The sequence below is a fragment of the Emiliania huxleyi genome (assembly GCF_000372725.1).
Source record: "Emiliania huxleyi CCMP1516 chromosome Unknown EMIHUscaffold_130, whole genome shotgun sequence".
Classification (NCBI taxonomy): Eukaryota; Haptophyta; order Isochrysidales; family Noelaerhabdaceae; genus Emiliania; species Emiliania huxleyi.
Window position 1 is genome coordinate 227208 of NW_005201286.1, and position 17804 is coordinate 245011.

Consider the following 17804-nt stretch of genomic DNA (forward strand, 5'->3'; position numbering starts at 1 on the left):
GTGTGTGTGTGCGTGGTGTGCGTCTCCCTGTGTGACTGTGTGCACGTGGAAGAGCGCCCACCAATAAATACACGAGCGAAACAGTGCTATGAAAAGGCACACCTATGGGACGACATCAGTACACGGCCGTGGGCAGATGACTGCTTCGCGGCGCCGGCCACCGCGCTCGCACTGCGCGGCGGACCCCAGCTTCCGAGAGCGCGCCCCTCTCAACGCGCGCTCGCATGCGCGCGCCCCACCCGTGTCCATGTCGCAAAACGCACGCCCGCACACCCCATGCGCTAGCCTCGCCCTCCCACAGTTTCCCGCCTCTAGTACGCATCTCATGCCTCCGCATGCGAGCTCCTGCTGTCGGCTACCGCCGCTTCGCGGCTCTGCCCTGCTGCTGCTGCTGATGATGATTTTCGGAGGAGAGGAGCGCGTCGATCGGCGGCCTGCGGGTTGGAGACAGAAAGCTGGAGCCGAGAGACGCGGGGCGATGGGAGACGGGGTTCGCAGCGTCGGGCCAGCCCAGCGACAGGGTTCGGTGTCTGCCGGTGTGTCGCCCGCCGCGACCACAGTAGCCCCTGGGCGTAAAGGGGTACTGCGGTCTTTTAGGCGTGCCGCATCTAGGGAGTGCGTGCGTGCGGAGGAAGCGGAGCACGCCCGAGGCGAGAAGGTAGAACCAGAACGAGTTGAGGACGAACGGGATCGGCATCGTCGCCCACGCGACCACAAAGTCTGCCCTCGAGAAGGCAGCGTACGAGCAGTCCGCCATCTTGTAAAACAGGTACGGCGACGGCAGGATGCGGACCACGAAGAAGGAGACGGCCCACGCGACGCCGTTGACGAGGTAGAGGCGCGAGCGCTCGTGGCCGAGCTTCAGCAGGATGATGCGCACGTGCTGCCCGATGTTTGTCACCTCGGTGCAGACAAAGAAGAGGACGACGAGCAGCGCGCGGTGCCGCAGCGTCGCGTACGGGAAGAAGAGGATGGAGAGGAGGTGGTGGCCGAGCAGCAGCGGGTGGCGGACCTGCTTGTGCGCGAGGCAAAACACCGTGTCGTACGCCATGTACCCGCACGAGAGGCCGACGGCGCGCAGCGCGAGCGGCGTCGGCGCTGCCGCCAGCGCGGTCGCGTGGTCAGAGATGGGAAGCTCCCACAGCGCCTGCACCGCGAGGAACGGCGCCGTCAGCGCCGGAAAGAGCGAGACGACCGAATTCGTGAGGAAGACGAGGTCGTCGGCGGAGCGATTGGCAGCGACGACCGGCGCGATCAGGCCTCGCCACAGCACCAACAGCACACACGACGCGGCAAAGCTCCAAGAAAAGGACTGGAAGAGGATGGTCGCCTCGTCGCCGAGCGTCTCCTGGATGTAGGGCAGCGGCAGGAGCATGCCAACCCGGCACGCGCTCCTCCCGGGACCGAGGGTTGAGCAAACCCTGGCCCCACAAAGCGCCGGCGAAACTACTCGGAAGCCGAGGAAGAAAACCCCGTTTCTGGTCGAGTTCAGGACCCCACGCGCTAGTGTGCGTGTTGGTGTCTGCAACCTCCTGGACCCCTAACAGCAAGGCGGCCGGCGGGGGGCGAAGAGGGAGGGGGGGTCTGGTCCTGTCGGCGGGAGGCTTGGTCTGCCAGCAGGCGAAGAGCACGTTGTCGGTACGCGAGAGGGGACAGTTTTTTTAGCAATACCAAACAACTCTAACACTCACACGTCATTTGGGGCCTGGAGCCCTCGTTTTGTGTAGTTTATGGTGGTTTAAAGTTTGCGGGGGGGGACAGCTTTGGGCGGTCGACTTCAATTTTGGGGGGTTTACGACGGTTTTGGGGATCCTGCCGACGCGCTACAGTTGTAGTCCCACTGCACGCAAAATGGACACCGCAACGGGAGGGCACTCGCAGCAGGCGGGGCCGAATCCTGCAGCCTTAGTCGTGGCCCGATCCGGCGGCATGCCACGGGTAGGCGCGTTGAGGCTTGCCGCCTCCTCTGCGCCAACGCGGCCTGTGCCGCAGCTTGCGTTTGCTGCCAGACAAGAGGAGGAGCAGAGCCGTTTGGCGATAGGGCCAGGCAATCGCATTCGCCCCGTGGGCGTTGCGGACTCGAGCAACACCCAGGTCGAGGTTGCTGCGCCTCTTGGCGCAGTGACGCAGCATCGCACGCTTGTTGCGGGCGATGGAGCATCGACGGCAGCTGGAATCCTGGCTCTTCCGGATGCGGGTCCGGCGGCATTTGCGGCGGGGTGCGGGCGCACCACCTCGAAACGATCGTCCGCAACAAAATAAAATGGAGCTGCACACGCCATCCTCGTCGATCTCCTTGCTGGCTTTTCGCCTCATAATCGCGAGCGGATGGTCGCGGGTCGGTTGCGAGGGGCTCAGCCTGGCTAGCCAGGTCCGCCTGGGCGCCTCCAGTCTTGCTTTTGCGGTGACCATTCTTCTTTTGGTTGGCAGAGGTGTTTGCGTGCGGTCTGTCAGTTGCTGCTGATAGCCGGTTTTCGCCTCATAATCGTGAGCGGGTGGTCGAGGGTCGGTTGCGAGGGGCTCAGCCTGGCTAGCCAGGTCCGCCTGGGCGCCTCCAGTCTTGCTTTTGCGGTGACCATTCTTCTTTTGGTTGGCAGAGGTGTTTGCGTGCGGTCTGTCAGTTGCTGCTGATAGCCGGTTTTCGCCTCATAATCGTGAGCGGGTGGTCGAGGGTCGGTTGCGAGGGGCTAAGCCTGGCTAGCCAGGTCCGCCTGGGCGCCTCCAGTCTTGCTTTTGCGGTGACCATTCTTCTTTTGGTTGGGAGAGGTGTTTGCGTGCGGTCTGTCAGTTGCTGCTGATAGCCGGTTTTCGCCTCATAATCGTGAGCGGGTGGTCGAGGGTCGGTTGCGAGGGGCTCAGCCTGGCTAGCCAGGTCCGCCTGGGCGCCTCCAGTCTTGCTTTTGCGGTGACCATTCTTCTTTTGGTTGGCAGAGGTGTTTGCGTGCGGTCTGTCAGTTGCTGCTGATAGCCGGTTTTCGCCTCATAATCGTGAGCGGGTGGTCGAGGGTCGGTTGCGAGGGGCTAAGCCTGGCTAGCCAGGTCCGCCTGGGCGCCTCCAGTCTTGCTTTTGCGGTGACCATTCTTCTTTTGGTTGGGAGAGGTGTTTGCGTGCGGTCTGTCAGTTGCTGCTGATAGCCGGTTTTCGCCTCATAATCGTGAGCGGGTGGTCGAGGGTCGGTTGCGAGGGGCTAAGCCTGGCTAGCCAGGTCCGCCTGGGCGCCTCCAGTCTTGCTTTTGCGGTGACCATTCTTCTTTTGGTTGGCAGAGGTGTTTTCGTGCGGTCTGTCAGTTGCTGCTGATAGCCGGTTTTCGACTCATAGACGTGCAGACAGGGTTGCCAGGTGAGAGCGAATGGCGCGGCTGCCCCTGCAAAATGATGTTTATGGAGGTTTAAAGTTTGCGGGGGGGGACAGCTTTGGGTGGTCGACTTCAATTTTCGGGGGTTTACGACGGTTTTGGGATCCTGCCGACGCGCTACAGTGTTAGCCCCACTGCACATAAATAAGATGGACACCTCAACGGGAGGGCCCTCGCAGCAGCCGGGGCCGACGCCTGCAGCCTTAGTCTTGGCCCGATCCGGCGGTATGCCACGGGTAGGCGCGTTGAGGCTTGCCGCCTCCTCGGCGCCAACGCGGCCTGTGCCGCAGCGTGCGATTGCTGCCAGACAAGAGGAGGAGCAGAGCCGCTTGGCGATAGGGCCAGGCAATCGCATTCGCCCCGTGGGCGTTGCGGACTCGAGCAACACCCGGGTCGAGGTTGCTGCGCCTCGTGGCGCAGTGATGCAGCAGCCCTGGCAAAATGATGTTTATGGAGGTTTAAAGTTTGCGGGGGGGGACAGCTTTGGGCGGTCGACTTCAATTTTGGGGGGTTTAGACGGTTTTGGGGATCCTGCCGACGCGCTACAGTGTTAGCCCCACTGCACATAAATAAGATGGACACCTCAACGGGAGGGCCCTCGCAGCAGCCGGGGCCGACGCCTGCAGCCTTAGTCTTGGCCCGATCCGGCGGTATGCCACGGGTAGGCGCGTTGAGGCTTGCCGCCTCCTCGGCGCCAACGCGGATTGTGCCGCAGCGCGCGATTGCTGCCAGACAAGAGGAGGAGCAGAGCCGCTTGGCGATAGGGCCAGGCAATCGCATTCGTCCCGTGGGCGTTGCGGACTCGAGCAACACTCGGGTCGAGGTTGCTGCGCCTCGTGGCGCAGTGCTGCAGCATCGCACGCTCGTTGCGGGGGATGGAGCATCGGCGGCAGCCGGAATCCTGGCTCTTCCGGATGCAGGTCCGGCGGCATTGCCCCTGCAGACTGATCTTTATGGTGGTTTAAAGTTTGGGGGGGGGGGGGGGGACAGCTTTGGACGGTCGAATTCAATTTGGGGGGGTTTGGGGATCCTGCACACAAGATGGACACCTCAACGGGAGGGCCCTCGCAGCAGCCGGGGCCGACGCCTGCAGCCTGCCTTAGTCTTGGCCCGATCCGGCGGGATGCCACGGGTAGGCGCGTTGAGGCTTGCCGCCTAGGAGGGGTGCGAAGCTGTGGCGTGGGGATACACGTTCGCTCCAGCGCCAGCCGTGCCACTGCCGCCAGAGGCCGCTGCTCGGCTGCAGGACGCGTCGCTAGCTACCGCAGCAAACGCTGCACAGAGAGCGACCTCGACTGTCGCGTGCCTCGAGGAGCTCGATCGGCAGTCCGCTGGGCCCGTGCCACACAGCTGCTCCTTCGTCGATGCCAGCAGCGGCGATGCTGATGCGGTTTGCTGCCACAATGTCGGTGGCTGCTGCACAGTTGCTCGACCAGGCGCCTTGCTCTGCGAGAGTCACGCTGAGGAGGCCTTTGCTGATATGGACCGAATGGACGACGACGTGGCGCGATGCGGCTAGGAGACGTGGCGTCACTGTCATCGGTGCGGCGCTGGCAGGGGGGCGTGGTCCGAGCTTCATTGGCGGAGACTTATCGAGCGACGCCCCTGCAAAATGATGGCCCTCTGACGCCGTGTAGCAACAACAAACAACGCGGAGACCACACGCTGATCGCGGCCACCTTCATGGCGTGTCAAGAGGTCACAGGTCAATGCTCGCGCGGGCGCTTTGCGTTACCGTGAGAGCTGTTGGCAACGGTCAGATCGACGGACGCTCAAGATTTAGAATTTTGCCCTTCGTGAAAAAGAAAATTAGTCGCGGACTTTTCCAGCTTCTTCGAGGCGTGCCGATGTATCGCGTCGGCCTCTGCCTGGCGCTGCTGCCCGCCACAGCGAGCCTGTCCGTCGCCGTGTCCCAGCAAGGCTGTGCCAGCCGTCCTCGGCTGCGGAGCCACGCGATCACCGCCAGCCTCGCAGACGAACCCGGTGCTTTGCCTCGCGCTCGGCTGGCCCTGCTCGGCACCAGTGCTTTGTGGAGCACCTATCCAACCTTTGCGAAGCTCATCTTCGCCGCCGACGGCGTCGCCCTCACGCCCACCGCAATCACCGCCGTCCGCTTCGCCATCATGGCGATAGCAGGCCAGTTCATCCTCGCCCAGCAGCCGGCGAGTAGCAGCTTAGGAGCAGCGGACAGCAACAGTGGCGGCGGTGCGAACGGGGGTGCGAACGGCAGTGGCGGCGGTGAGGGCGTCGGCTTTTGGATAGCCGCCACGGAGCTCGGCATGTGGGGCTGCGCGGGCACGCAGCTCAACTCGATGGCTCTGCTGCAGCTGTCGGCCGTGCGCGGAACGCTGCTCCTCGCCAGCGTCAACATCCTCACGCCGCTCCTCCAGGCGTGCATCGGCTCGAGCGACGAGCAGCGCCGGGTCGCCCCGCGCACCTGGGCCGCCTGCGCACTCGCCCTCGCCAGCACCGCGTTCGCAGTACAGAGCGGCGGCGCGGCGGGCGGCGCGGCGGCCTTCTCCTCGGCCGACGCGTCGATGCTCACGGCCGCCCTGTGCTACGCGCTCCAAAAGGTGCGGCTCAGCACCTTTGCCCAGACCTATCCGGCGGCCAGGCTCGCTGCGGGCCGCCTCCGGACGCAGGCCGCCGCCGCCTGCTCCTCGGAGCCTGGGGCGAACGCGACTTACTGTTGAGCAGTTCGGAGCCCAATAGGCCGCCATCGTGCTGCTCGGCCTGGGCGGCGCGGCGCTTGTGGGCGGCTTGCCAGAGGCGGCGGTGTCGGCCTCCCTCTCCTCCGTCGCGAGGTGGGCGGCGCAGCTGTCGCCGACGCAGGCCCTCCCGCCCCTCCCGGCCCTGGCAAAATGATGTTTATGGAGGGTTAAAGTTTGCGGGGGGGACAGCTTTGGGCGGTCGACTTCAATTTTGGGGGGTTTACGGCCCTGTTCACGCGCGCGCGAGACGTGCAGACAGGGTTGCCAGGTGAGAGCGAATGGCGCGGTTCACGCCTCGCACAACAGAGAGAGAGATGCGCTCTGCATGGTGGGACATAAAAGAAAGCGAGTACTTGGGCGAGCCCTGTTCACGCGCGCGCGAGACGTGCAGACAGGGTTGCCAGGTGAGAGCGAATGGCGCGGTTCACGCCTCGCACAACAGAGAGAGAGATGCGCTCTGAGGGCCCAACTTGAGAATCGTGCTGTGAGTTGGGTTGTTTCGTGTTGGGTTGGGTTGTGGTGGGGTTGGGTTGTTCCGCGTGAGGTTGGGTCGTCGGCGCGAAGGGTGAGGTCTCGACCGCCGCCGCTCACGCCAGCGGACGGCCACTGCCGGTGTTTTTGGCTTCGCCACCGTCCAAGGCGTGCGCCATGCGCTCGCCGGCATCGAGCGAGCAACGTGATCGACCGAGCGGCTTGCTGTGTGGCCGCCTTCTTGTGGCTCTCGTCGAGCGAGAGCGTTTTGCGTCCCGGCGGGTGGGAGAATGTGTGTCGTCTGAAGTGTCACTGTGTGCGTCACATCGATGTGGATAACAAGCACGGTCGATCCGTCACATCGATGTGGATAACAAGCACGGTCGATCCGTCAAAGCGATACACTCGTTCCTATCACGCTGGAAGGCTTGCACGGAGCTCTGTGCCGGCACACAGAAGAGCCGTGCGGCAAGAAGAGCTCGATGGGGAGCGAGAACCGTCAGATTTTCAGGTGTAGCCTGAAGTCCGTCGCGACGCACTCAATCCCTCCCGAGCGAAAGCCTGTGGCTCTCTCGAACTCGTCGATATATTGCGAATAAACTGCTCTTCCCGCATAGCTTGCAGAGTCAGAGGCGCAGAAAGGCTACGAGTGTTCCACGAGTCTTGCGAGCTGCGCGGTCAAACCTTGGGGGAACTGAACGCATCAAGGCGGACTTCCGAAACCTGGGTGAGCACCTCTGGCAGTTCTCGCTCCCCATCGAGCTCTTCTTGCCGCACGGCTCTTCTGTGTGCCGGCACAGAGCTCCGTGCAAGCCTTCCAGCGTGATAGGAACGAGTGTATCGCTTTGACGGATCGACCGTGCTTGTTATCCACATCGATGTGACGCACACAGTGACACATCAACGACACACATTCTCCCACCCGCCGGGACGCAAAACGCTCTCGACGAGAGCCACAAGAAGGCGGCCACACAGCAAGCCGCTCGGTCGATCACGTTGCTCGCTCGATGCCGGCGAGCGCATGGCGCACGCCTTGGACGGTGGCGAAGCCAAAAACACCGGCAGTGGCCGTCCGCTGGCGTGAGCGGCGGCGGTCGAGACCTCACCCTTCGCGCCGACGACCCAACCTCACGCGGAACAACCCAACCCAACCCAACAACCCAACCCAACCCAAAAAGCACGATTCTCAAGTTGGGCCCTCGCTCTGCATGGTGGGACATAAAAGAGAGCGAGTACTTGGGCGAGTAGGCCGTGCGGTCGACGCTGCCGCGCGCGACTTTGCGCGCGAGGCGGCGCAGCTTGAGAACGGCGGTGGGCGAGAAGCCGCCGCCGAACGTCTCGTGGAGCAGCAGGTTGAAGTTGTTGCGCTTGACAAAGATCGCGTCGTGGTAGAAACCGCGATGCGCCTTGACGTAGCCGTGGCCGTTCTTGTGGTCGAAGGGTTGGCCGGGCTGCCCGCGCGCCTTGCAGCCCATGTTTAGGCGGCGGGCCTTCTCTTCGGTGTTGCCGAAGGCGTAGGAGTGGCCAACGGAGGCGGGCGTGCCGCCGCTCGAGGCGTTGCCAACGCCCGCCGAGGAGGTCTTGAGGAGGGGCGTCCAGAGCTTGACTTCATTCACCTCATTAGAGGGGATTGTAGAGGGGATGGATGACGTACGACAGCGAGCAAATTCTTTTCCTGCCGACCCCAGGGTTCCGGCTCCTACCCAGATAGGGGGTCTGTTCCCCACGGTTAGACCCTATGCAATAGGTAGGTAGGTCCGGTTTTGACCGCCCCAGAGGGCCCCGCAATAGGTAGGTAGGTGGTGGTGTGTGTGTGTCAGGCAGGTGTGTGTGGGGGGGCGGGGGGGGGGGGGGGGGACCGCTTCGCTCGCACGGGTTAGGCTGAACAAGCTTTTCCTCTCGCACCCCGTCTCTTTTCCTTTCCTTTTTTCTCTACAGCACCCTCTTTTTCCCTCTCTGTTTTCCCGGGGAAACCATCAAATTTTCCGGGCTCTGAGCCGAGTCTGAGGCTGGTTTGGGCCCAAAATCAGCCAAATCGGCAAAATACCGGGGATTTTGCGGGTATACCTGGAAAACCCCGGGTAATACCTGGAAAATACCCTGCGACCGCCTGGGTATCGTGCCGATTTCCTCAATTTTGCCTCAGATTTTGCCCCAGACCAGCTCTCAGACTCAGGGAAACTCGCGAGTTTCCAGAATGGAGCACCAAACACCCTCTGTTTTCCCTGGAAATTTCCGGAAACGCAAAGTGCTGGGGACCCTCTGAGCTCTGTTTTCCTTTTTGTTTGCCGGAAAAGCTTGTGCAGGCCAACGCACGGGAGACGGCGCGTTTAGCCGCGAACAGGGCCGTCCGACGCCTCGCCACGGGCTCGCGAGCGGCGCGCACCGCGGTACCTGCAGGGTACAAGCCGGCTGGGAGCCTATTCACAGACAGAGGGCTAACGGGTATTTTTTCGCTTCGCTGCGCGGCCTGGGAATAGGTAGGTAGGTGGGGCACGGAGCCTGGCGATTGGCGCCCGCAATAGGTAGGTAGGTAGGGCGTTTTGGTGCGAGTCGGTGCAGACCCCCTATCTGCGTAGGAGCCCGAACCCTGTGGTGTGACGTGTGAGGCGCTGCCTGACACCACCGCACACCCCGTGCCAAGACGATGGCGACCCAGCCGTCCGAGGCGGCCGGCGGCACGTCGGCGTCCAAGCCGGCGGCGAGCAAGCCGACGGCCGGGCGGCAGCGCGGCGCTCAGGAGATGCTGACGGCGGCGGCCGTCGCCGTCGCCGCCTTCCTCATGCCGTCGGAGGACGCGAGCGCCATCTTCCGGGTGGTGTCTGCGATCCTGGCGCTGGCGGCGCTCTTCGCCGCGTCGGTGTGCCTCGAGCTCTACCAGGAGTCCAAGGCCAAGCAGGAGGCCAAGGCTGGCAAGAACATGTTTGAGGTGCAGACGATGCGGCTCGAGCTGCCGCCCAAGCCGCCGGGCGGAGTGTTTGGCGCGGCGCGCGGGATGCCCGAGCTGCTCAAGGGGTACCCGGTGACGACGGCGACCGAGGTCAAGCTGCTCGACCACGGCTTCCTCCTCACCTCCGCCACGCCGGACGGCACCCGCCGGCTGCGCGTGCGGCTGCTCGGAGGCGACGCCGTCGGCGGCCGAGAGTAGATGGAGCACGCGCGTCCGCCTCTCTCGGCCTGGCTAGGCGGGCCACGCTTTTGGGACACGCAGCGCTCCGGGCCGCGCGCCCCCCCTCTCCGCACCGCACTCTCCGACGCCCCTCGATCCGGCGCAGAGGGCTCTAGCCGCGCCGCCCCCTCTGCCCCGGTGCGCAGGTTGGGAGACGGGAGGAGAAGCGTGGGAGGAGCAGCGGAGGCGGTGGATCGAGGCGGTGCGCGCGGCGCCGCGGGTGGCCGAGGTGGCCCGCATCGGCTGGCGCGACGTTCCCTCCTTCGGCGCCGCCGCCTCGCCGCGCGCTGTCGGCGGCGGCGAGGGCGGCTGCGGCGGCGGCGAGGGCGAGCAGCTGCAGACACTTCGTAGACACTTCGTAGACACTTCGAGGACACTTCCTAGGCGAGGGCGAGCAGCGGCTGCAGACGGGGGCGGTGGTGCGGGTGGGAGGGGTGGTGTCGAAGCCGGAGCTGAACGGCAAGTTCGGGACGGTGCTGCGCGCGGCCAACGAGGCGGGTAGGCTCGGCGTGCGCTTGGAGGGCGGAAAGGAGAGCAAATCTCAACCTTTTGCCCAGCAGCCGGAGACCTCGAGCTGGTTCCTAACCAGCGGGAGGAGTGATCCGTCAGGAGCCAATCTCCCTCCACGCGAGGAACGTGTCTCCGCTCCCGCCGCTCGACACCCTCGGCGCGGAGGCGGTGGCGGCGGCGGCGTCTCTCGCCCCTCCCCTCCGGACCTTTGCTCTGCCTCTGGCCTGCAGGTGTCTCGGTGGCGGCGCTGCGCTCCTTCTCGTCGGCGCACGCGCACCTCGTCAGCGGGCTGACGGTGGCGGAGGCGAGATGCAGCCGAGAGATAGCCGAGATGCAGCCGAGAGATAGCCGAGATGTTGCCGAGAGATAGCCGAGATGTTGCCGAGAGATAGCCGAGATGCAGCCGAGAGATAGCCGAGATGTTGCCGAGAGATAGCCGAGATGCAGCCGAGAGGCAGCCGAGAGAGAGCCGAGGCGGAGCCGAGGCGGAGCCGAGGCGGAGCCGAGACCAGGCGAGGCACGCCATCGTCGAGCCGCTCACCTGCGAGTGCGGCCTCTCGCTCGCCCGCGCGCTGCACAGGCGCCACGGCCACTGCCTCCCCCGCCCAAGACGCGACCCCAGCCGACAGGCAAGCCCGGCGCGTGTGCAGGCTCGGGGCGGAGGACGAGGCGGGGCGGCCCCTCGCGGCGCCGGCGACTCTCTTCCTCATCGCCGCCGACGCGGAGCCTCTCGACGCCGTCCTCGCGGCGGCGGAGCGACACGCCGCCTCCACCGACAGCCCCGGCGACGCGGCCCCGTGGCTGGTGGTCGGGTCCCGCCTCCTCTTCTCCAGCGGCCGGCCCTTTCGTTGCGCTAGGCGACGCGTACCTGTGGCTGTCTCCGTTTTGCACAAACTTCCACGCGCCGCCCGCCGAGGCGTGGCCTCTCTCGTGGTGGCAAGGCCCGTTCCGGGAGGGCGTCAAGAGCATCGGGAAGGCGCGGCGCGCTCTGACCGAGAGCAGCGGGGGGAGGGGCGTCGGGATGAGCGCGGCGTGGGAGCGAGGAATAGGCGGCGGTGCTCTTCCAGCCGTGGGAGGAGCCGCGCGCACTCACGCACGGATGGTGCGTCTGGCAGCTGCACACCGCCCTCGCCGCCGAGGTGCGAGATATGGGGAGATATGGAGAGAGATGTGTCCACCGCCCTCGCCGCCGAGGTGGGTCCTCCCTCCTGTCCGCCCGCTCGACCAGCGCACGCTGGCGACACGTCCGAGACACGTCCGAGACACGTCCGAGACACGTCCGAGACACGTCCGAGACACGTCCGAGACACGTCCGAGACACGTCGCTGCTCAGGTGCCGCTCTCAGTGGTCTGCTCCGAGGCGGAGGCGGCGCGGCTGCGCGAGGCGCCGAGACTCGCCGAGATTCGCCGAGATTCGCCGAGATTCAGCCAGAGAGAGGGAGAGGAGAGAGAGAGAAAAAAGTCGCGGCTGCCCGCGGCGTGGCGGACGAATGCGCGTCCCTGACGCGTCCCTGACACGTCCCCACTCCTCCCAGGCGCTGCTCGGGCGGATGGACGAAGTTGTGTCGGCGTGGGACCGAAAGGCGGAGGGCGGCTGGCGCAAGGCGGAGGCACTTCCTAGACATTTCCTAGACACTTCCTAGACACTTCCTAGGCGGAGGGCGGCTGGCGCAAGGCCGAGGCGGGCTGCAGCGCAGAGGACCTCAGGGCCAAGGTCGAGCGCGGCATCGACCGCGGCTGGGAGGGCGGCGGCGACGAGTTTGGCTCGCGCCTCATCCAGGCCATCCACAAGTGGCTGCTGGGAGAGGCGCGGGGAGCAGCCACCCGCCAGCAGCCACCCGTCACCAGACACCCGTCACCAGACACCAGACACCAGACACCAGACACCAGACACCATGGCGTCTCAGCCACCAGTCAGCTAGTCCAACCTCCCCCTAACCGCAGGCGCGCGCGGCCCTCGACGAGATGCCGACAGAGGAGCGCGGCCTCTCGCGGCTGCTCGAGCGGGTCGCCTCGCTGCTGCAGGCCTGCTCGCCCGCCTCGGCTCCGTGGATGGCGGCGGGGGCACCCGCCTGGTCCGTGGAGAGGGGTCACCGCCCCTGGCCCTCGCCGCTGCAGGAGCATGGCGAGCTGGAGGCGGCCGAGCCGCTGCTGCGTGAGCAGTACGAGGCTCGCCGCGCGGCGCTCGGCCTCAAGCACGCCGACACTCTCGACGGCGTCAACAACCTGGCGCTGCTGCTGCACCAGCAAGGCAAGCTCGAGGAGGCGGAGCCGTTCTCTCGCCTGAAGCTCGAGGGCTGCCGCGAGGCGCGAGGCGACAACCACCCCGACACCGTCACCGCGCTCGACACCCTCTCGCAGCTGCTCTCCGACATCGGCCAGCCCGACGAGCGCCTCGCCACGGCCCCTCCCGGGCCTTTCCCCGTGACGCCTCTCCTCGAGCCCCTCCTCCAGGCAAGCTCGACGAGGCGCTGCCGCTAAAGCGCGAGTCCCTCGCCGTCAAGCGGCAGGCGCACCTCCCTCCCCTCGGCCGCTCCCTCCCCTCGGCCGCTCCCTCCGACAGCTCGGCCACGTCCGTGCCACGTCCATGACACGTCCATGCCATGCCCCAGGTGCTCGGCGACCGGCACCCGGACACGCTCCTCTCGGTCAACAACCTCGCGGCGCCGCCCTCTCGCCTCGGCCGCCCTCGCGAGGCTCGCCCAAGGTCGAGCCGAGGCTCGCCCGAGAGTAGGTGCTGCTCTCCGACCTCGGCCGCTCGAGCGGCAACACAAACATGTTGCGCGAGGCGGAGCCGCTCAAGCGGGAGGCGCTGGCGGGCTGCCGCGAGGTGCTTGGCAACCGGCACCCGCACACGCTCGCCTCCATCTCCAACCTCGCGGACATGCTCATGCAGCTCGGCCACCTCGACCCGCGCGCCTTCGAGGAGGCGGAGCCGCTCTGCCGCGAGGCGCGAGCCACCCCTGACCCTCCCTGACACCTCCCGGACACCTCCCGGACACCTCCCGGACACCTCCCAGACACCTCCCGGACACCTCCCAACTCACGGGGTGCAGCCGGGATGTGCCCACCTCACACGGCCAGTGCTCTCCGCGAAGTTTCCGTGAGCCTTCCGGGAGCGGTGCTGCAGGCGCTGGCTGGCTCGCGGGAGGTGCTCGGCGACGGCCACCCCGACACGCTCAAGTGCGCCGGCAACCTCGCCGCGTGCTTGGTCGACGTCTCAAAGTACATCCAGGACGAGGCGGCGCACTTGCAAGAAGCTTCTCTGAAGCTTGGTGGAGCCTTCCTGTAGGTACATCCAGGACGAGGCGGCGCACTTGCGCTGCTTGCGCGAGGCGGAGCCACTCTACGCCAACGCGGCCGCCGGCTTTGCGCGCGGGCTCGGCTCGACGCACCCGTCGACTCTCTCGTACGTCTCGGAGCGCGCGCGCGTGCTGATGGACTTGGGCCGCGCCTCCGAGGCGGAGGAGATACAGCGCGACTCCGTCTCCGCCTGCCGCGCGGCGCTGGGAGACTCGCACCCCGAGACCCTCATCGGCGCGCCGCCCTCCGCCCTCCGCCCACCCGCCAGCCGCCCTCCGCCCTCCGCCCTCCGCCCACCCGCCAGCCGCCCGCTGACCACTGCCCCCGCCCCCCCGTCGCGGCGCGGCAGGCATCACGCACCTCGCGGGCGTGCTGCGCGCGCAGGAGAAGCTCGCCGAGGCGGAGCCACTCGCGCGGGAGGCGGAGATGAGCAGAGATGCGCCGAGATGCGTTGGGACGAGCCGAGATGCGTCGAGAGGAGTCGAGAGGAGTCGAGTTGAGAACCCCCTCCCCAACTTAGACTGCGTGCGTGTAGACGCCCCCCCGCCCCCCCTCCTCCTCTCTCGCCCAGGTGCTCGCCGCGTGGCGCTCGCACGAGGCGGGCGACAAGGTGCCTCGCAACACGCTCACCTCGCTCAACATCCTCTGCGACCTTCTCCACTCGCAGGGCAAGGACGCCGAGGCGGAGCCGCTCGCGCGCGAGGCGCAGGCGGGCTTCCTCGGCGCGCTCGGCCCGCAGCACCCCTTCACGCTCTCGTCGGTCGACCTGCTCGCCGCCATCCTGGTCGGCGTCGGGCGGCGGGCGGAGGGCGAGGCGCTGGTGGCGCAGTTCAAGTTCGACGAGGAGGGCGGCATGTCGCCGGGCGGCAAGGGCGGCGGCAAGGGCGGCGGCAAGGGCGGCAAGGGGAAGGCCGCCAAGGCCAAGGGCGGCAGCAGCAGCGGGCGGGGCAGCGCCAAGAAGAGCAAGGGGAAGGCGAACGGCGGCACGGCTCTCCCGATCGAGGAGGTGGACTAGCGCGGCCGGGGCGTGGAGGCGTGGAGGCGCGTGGAGGTTGCCACGACGGCCGTTCAAGGGATCTGGGCTGAGGGACCAGCGGGCGCATCACGCGCGGCGTTCACTCTCCGTTTCTCTAGTAGCCGAACGCGCGAGATGGCCGATGGCGCGGGGCCCGACACGACCTGGATGTGTGCGTGATTTCTCTCTCTCCGACCTGTCTCATATCTCTGACTCTCTGTTGCGTGGCGCGGGATTATGATATATAAGCCACAGACAATGAGAGTATATGAAAAAGCCAGAGAGCCACCGCGAGCTGCGCTACCCTGGTCGGGGCTCGTACAGGACTGTCACCTCCCTCACATCCGCCTCCCCCTCGGCAAGCGTCGAGGCGGCTGGCTTCTGCAGCCTGACTGCGTAGGCCTGCGTGTTTTTCGGGTGGCTGTAGCCGCAAGGCAGCACTCCGAGCCTCAAGTAGTTGCCGTGCGTCACCACGGCCACCGTCGTCTCATCTCCGTGCGCCGCGTAGAGCTGCTGCACCTCGGGATGCTCCCACAGCCAGGCGACGAACGCCTCCCACTCGCCCGGGCCGACGGCGTCGTTGGAGCCGCCGACGTACGACCAGTCGAACTGCTCGTCGACGTCGAATCCAGCGCCGGCGAGGGCGGCACGCTGCTCATCGCGAGGCAGCGGGCAGGAGCCGGGGGAGAGAAAGTCAGAGTCAAAGTACTTGTGTTCGGAGAGGAACGGCGCGACCGTGACACGCGTGCCAAAGGCGACCGCCGCAGTCTCCATGGCGCGCATCAGATATGACGAGAGGACGAGGTGCGGAGCGACGCCGAGCGCTGTGAGCGCGGCTGCGGCGGCCTCCGCCTCCGCCATGCCTTTTTTGGTAAGCATCGGGTCGCGCTTCATCCGCAGAAGCACCTTATTCCACCACGGCAGCTCGTTGTTCTCGGACTGAGCGTGCCGCATGAGGATGAGGTTCATCCTCCCGCCAGAGGGCGGCAGCGCCGAGGCTCCGTCGTCGCAGAACGGACCGATGCGCTGAGCGTCGAGGACAGCGAAGAGCGCGAGCAGCATGAGGAGGAGACTTCCCCACTTGACGAGACGACGAGGCAGGGCGGTGCTGGATGTGCACGCGCCGTGACTGGAGGAGGCCTCGCGCGCCTTGTCGGCCGACTCCGGCGAGAGCAGGGATGGCGTGGGCGCGTCGATCATCTCCCTCGCGAAAACAGAAGAGTGCGCGTGAATATACCCGGGTACGACACGACGCGCCCCCGCACACATGCTCTCACACCCCGCCGCACACCGCGCGGGCTGATCGACTCCAACAAGCTCCTCACTTTCTTCGATTAGTGCAGCTGAGCCACTAAACGGCCCGCTGTCAGAGCCCCCCGATACCTCACTGCCCCGGCGCCCACGCCTCGATCTTCTTGGGCAGCAGCTGGTCCGACAGGTCCTCCCCGTGGCCAAGGCAGCCGCTTTCACCCTTGCCCCAGGTGAACACGGCGCCGTCGGCGGTGCTGGCGATGCTGTGCCCGCCTCCAGCCGACAGGGTGACGACGCGCCGCCCCGCCAACGCCTCGATCTTTTTGGGCAATAGCTGGTTCTGCCCGTCGCCGTGGCCCAGCCGGCCCCAGGCTCCATTGCCCCAGCTCCAGAGGGCGCCGCCGGCGGTGAGGGCGCCGCTGTGGTACAGCCCAGCCGAGACCGCGACGACGCGCTGTCCAGCAAAGGCCTCGATCTTCTTCGGCAGCAGCAGCTGGTTCTGCTCGTCGCCGTGGCCCAGCCGGCCAGAGGCTCCCCAGCCCCAGCTCCAGACGCTGCCGTCGGCGGTGAGGGCGAGGCTGTGGGCTGCTCCAGCCGACACGGCGACGACGTGCGGCCCAACAAAGGCCTCGACTTTCTTCGGCAGCAGCTGGTCCTGCTCGTCGCCGTGGCCCAACCGGCCAGAGTCTCCATAGCCCCAGCTCCAGAGGGCGCCGTCGGCGGTGATGGCGAGGCTGTGGGCTGCTCCAGCCGACACGGCGACGACGCGCAGCCCAGCAAAGGCCTCGATCTGCTTCGGCAGCAGCTGGATCTGCTGGTCGCCGTGGCCCAGCTGGCCGTGGTATCCAAAGCCCCAGCTCCAGACAGCACCGTCCGCGATGATGGCGAGGCTGTGGTACTCTCCAGCCGACACGGCGACGACGCGCTGTCCAGCAAAGGCCTCTTTCTTCTTGGCCAGCAGCTGGTTCTGCTCGTCGCCGTGACCCAACTGGCCAACGTCTCCACCGCCCCAGCTCCAGACGGCTCCGTCAGCGGTGGTGGCGAGGCTGTGAGACATTCCAGCCGACACGCTCACGGCATGCTCCCCGCCCAGCGGAGAAGGGAGGCGGGTCGGCGTCTTGAGCTGCGTCACGCCCTCGCCGTGACCGAGGAGGCCTGGCTGCCAATGCGCAGCCGAGCCGCACGACGAGAGCCGCCCCTCGCCGTCGATGAAGACGCTGTGCCGTTCGCCCGCCGCCGCCCTCGCCGGCGGGTTGGCCTCGCGCAGCAGCGCAGCGAAGCACAGCCACCGCACGGCGCAGCCCTCGCCCTCTGGCTGCGCCGGCAGCTCGAAGCCGCGCTCTTGCGCCCACAAGCGGATGGCCTCTACCGCGAGCGAGGCGTAAAAGAGCAGCGAGACGGCCGCGACGCGAGCGATGTTGGCGGGGTCGCAGCGAGAGAGGGCGCGCACGAGGAGCTCCGTGGGGAGGTCGAGGAGGCGGGCGGGCGGCGGCGTCTCTGGCGGGGGAACGGCGGTGGCGGCGGGGGCGAGGCGGCTCGAGCGGCGGCGCGGCAGGGTGGACATCATCAGGAAAAGAATTTCGAGCGGTACAGGCCGACTTTTTAATTCTTTCCGTATAATATTTAAAGTTTGTACTTGTACTTGTAGCCTGCTCGCTTGGTGCGAAAGAACGATGCGCCTTAGCGCCCAAGTTTCAGGCCGATCCTCCTCGAGAGGTACCCTCAGCCTTGTGCTGTATGGGTACAGTATCCGTGGTGATCTCTTCATTCCATGCTCCGACGAAGTGCGTGATGAAACAGCTGGAGACTCTGTGTGGCTGTGAGCTTGTCGCCGAACTACGATTGAATGTTTTTGCGGGGGATGATTTGGTGGAACGTGTGGGCGCGGCCGGAGCACCGCTGCTCAGGTGCACCGTGCACTATGATAAAGTTGAAAATCGGCTCTCAGAGCGCTTTTCTCCGCGCGCCTTTGCGACAGAAGCGGTATTCTCTGTCGATGTGGACACATTCTATTCGT

At 66.2% G+C, this 17804-nt stretch overlaps 6 protein-coding genes across 6 annotated transcripts; 4 read left to right on the top strand and 2 right to left on the bottom strand.

The window, feature by feature from the left end:
• Window positions 1–87: 87 nt before the first annotated feature.
• On the bottom strand, window positions 88–1375 carry EMIHUDRAFT_455015 (hypothetical protein; the record flags this gene model as incomplete). Its single annotated transcript, XM_005789013.1, has 2 exons — window positions 88–434; window positions 666–1375. 2 exons carry the CDS (start codon window positions 1373–1375, stop codon window positions 356–358), a joined length of 789 nt encoding a protein of 262 aa, XP_005789070.1. The 3' UTR covers window positions 88–355.
• A 554-nt stretch (window positions 1376–1929) lies between these two features.
• EMIHUDRAFT_226158 (hypothetical protein) lies at window positions 1930–2262 on the top strand (the record flags this gene model as incomplete). Its single annotated transcript, XM_005789014.1, has 1 exon — window positions 1930–2262. The coding sequence occupies one exon, from the start codon at window positions 1930–1932 to the stop codon at window positions 2260–2262; it is 333 nt and encodes a 110-aa protein (XP_005789071.1).
• A 2937-nt stretch (window positions 2263–5199) lies between these two features.
• EMIHUDRAFT_455016 (hypothetical protein) lies at window positions 5200–6222 on the top strand (the record flags this gene model as incomplete). The annotated part of the gene is made up of 2 exons (XM_005789015.1): window positions 5200–5999; window positions 6070–6222. The coding sequence occupies exons 1-2, from the start codon at window positions 5205–5207 to the stop codon at window positions 6220–6222; spliced, it is 948 nt and encodes a 315-aa protein (XP_005789072.1). The 5' UTR covers window positions 5200–5204.
• Window positions 6223–9186: 2964 nt separating this feature from the next.
• EMIHUDRAFT_455017 (hypothetical protein) lies at window positions 9187–11819 on the top strand (the record flags this gene model as incomplete). The annotated part of the gene is made up of 11 exons (XM_005789016.1): window positions 9187–9673; window positions 9855–10028; window positions 10093–10238; window positions 10318–10375; window positions 10449–10522; window positions 10731–10798; window positions 10869–11002; window positions 11076–11194; window positions 11268–11357; window positions 11552–11602; window positions 11754–11819. Coding segments are annotated over 11 exons (1467 nt in total), but the record flags the coding sequence as incomplete, so codon positions are not given.
• Window positions 11820–12160: 341 nt separating this feature from the next.
• EMIHUDRAFT_429145 (hypothetical protein) lies at window positions 12161–13574 on the top strand (the record flags this gene model as incomplete). Its single annotated transcript, XM_005789017.1, has 7 exons — window positions 12161–12243; window positions 12337–12595; window positions 12673–12728; window positions 12831–12881; window positions 12953–13168; window positions 13349–13443; window positions 13511–13574. Coding segments are annotated over exons 1-7 (801 nt in total), but the record flags the coding sequence as incomplete, so codon positions are not given.
• Window positions 13575–14775: 1201 nt separating this feature from the next.
• On the bottom strand, window positions 14776–15351 carry EMIHUDRAFT_362363 (hypothetical protein). Its single transcript, XM_005789018.1, has one exon. It carries the CDS (start codon window positions 15308–15310, stop codon window positions 14837–14839), a length of 474 nt encoding a protein of 157 aa, XP_005789075.1. The 5' UTR covers window positions 15311–15351; the 3' UTR covers window positions 14776–14836.
• Between the last annotated feature and the right edge of the window lie 2453 nt (window positions 15352–17804).

Excerpts from the sequence above, each read along its gene's own strand:
- EMIHUDRAFT_362363 (XM_005789018.1), bottom strand. The coding sequence starts at position 15,310 with ATGGAGACTGCGGCGGTCGCCTTTGGCACGCGTGTCACGGTCGCGCCG.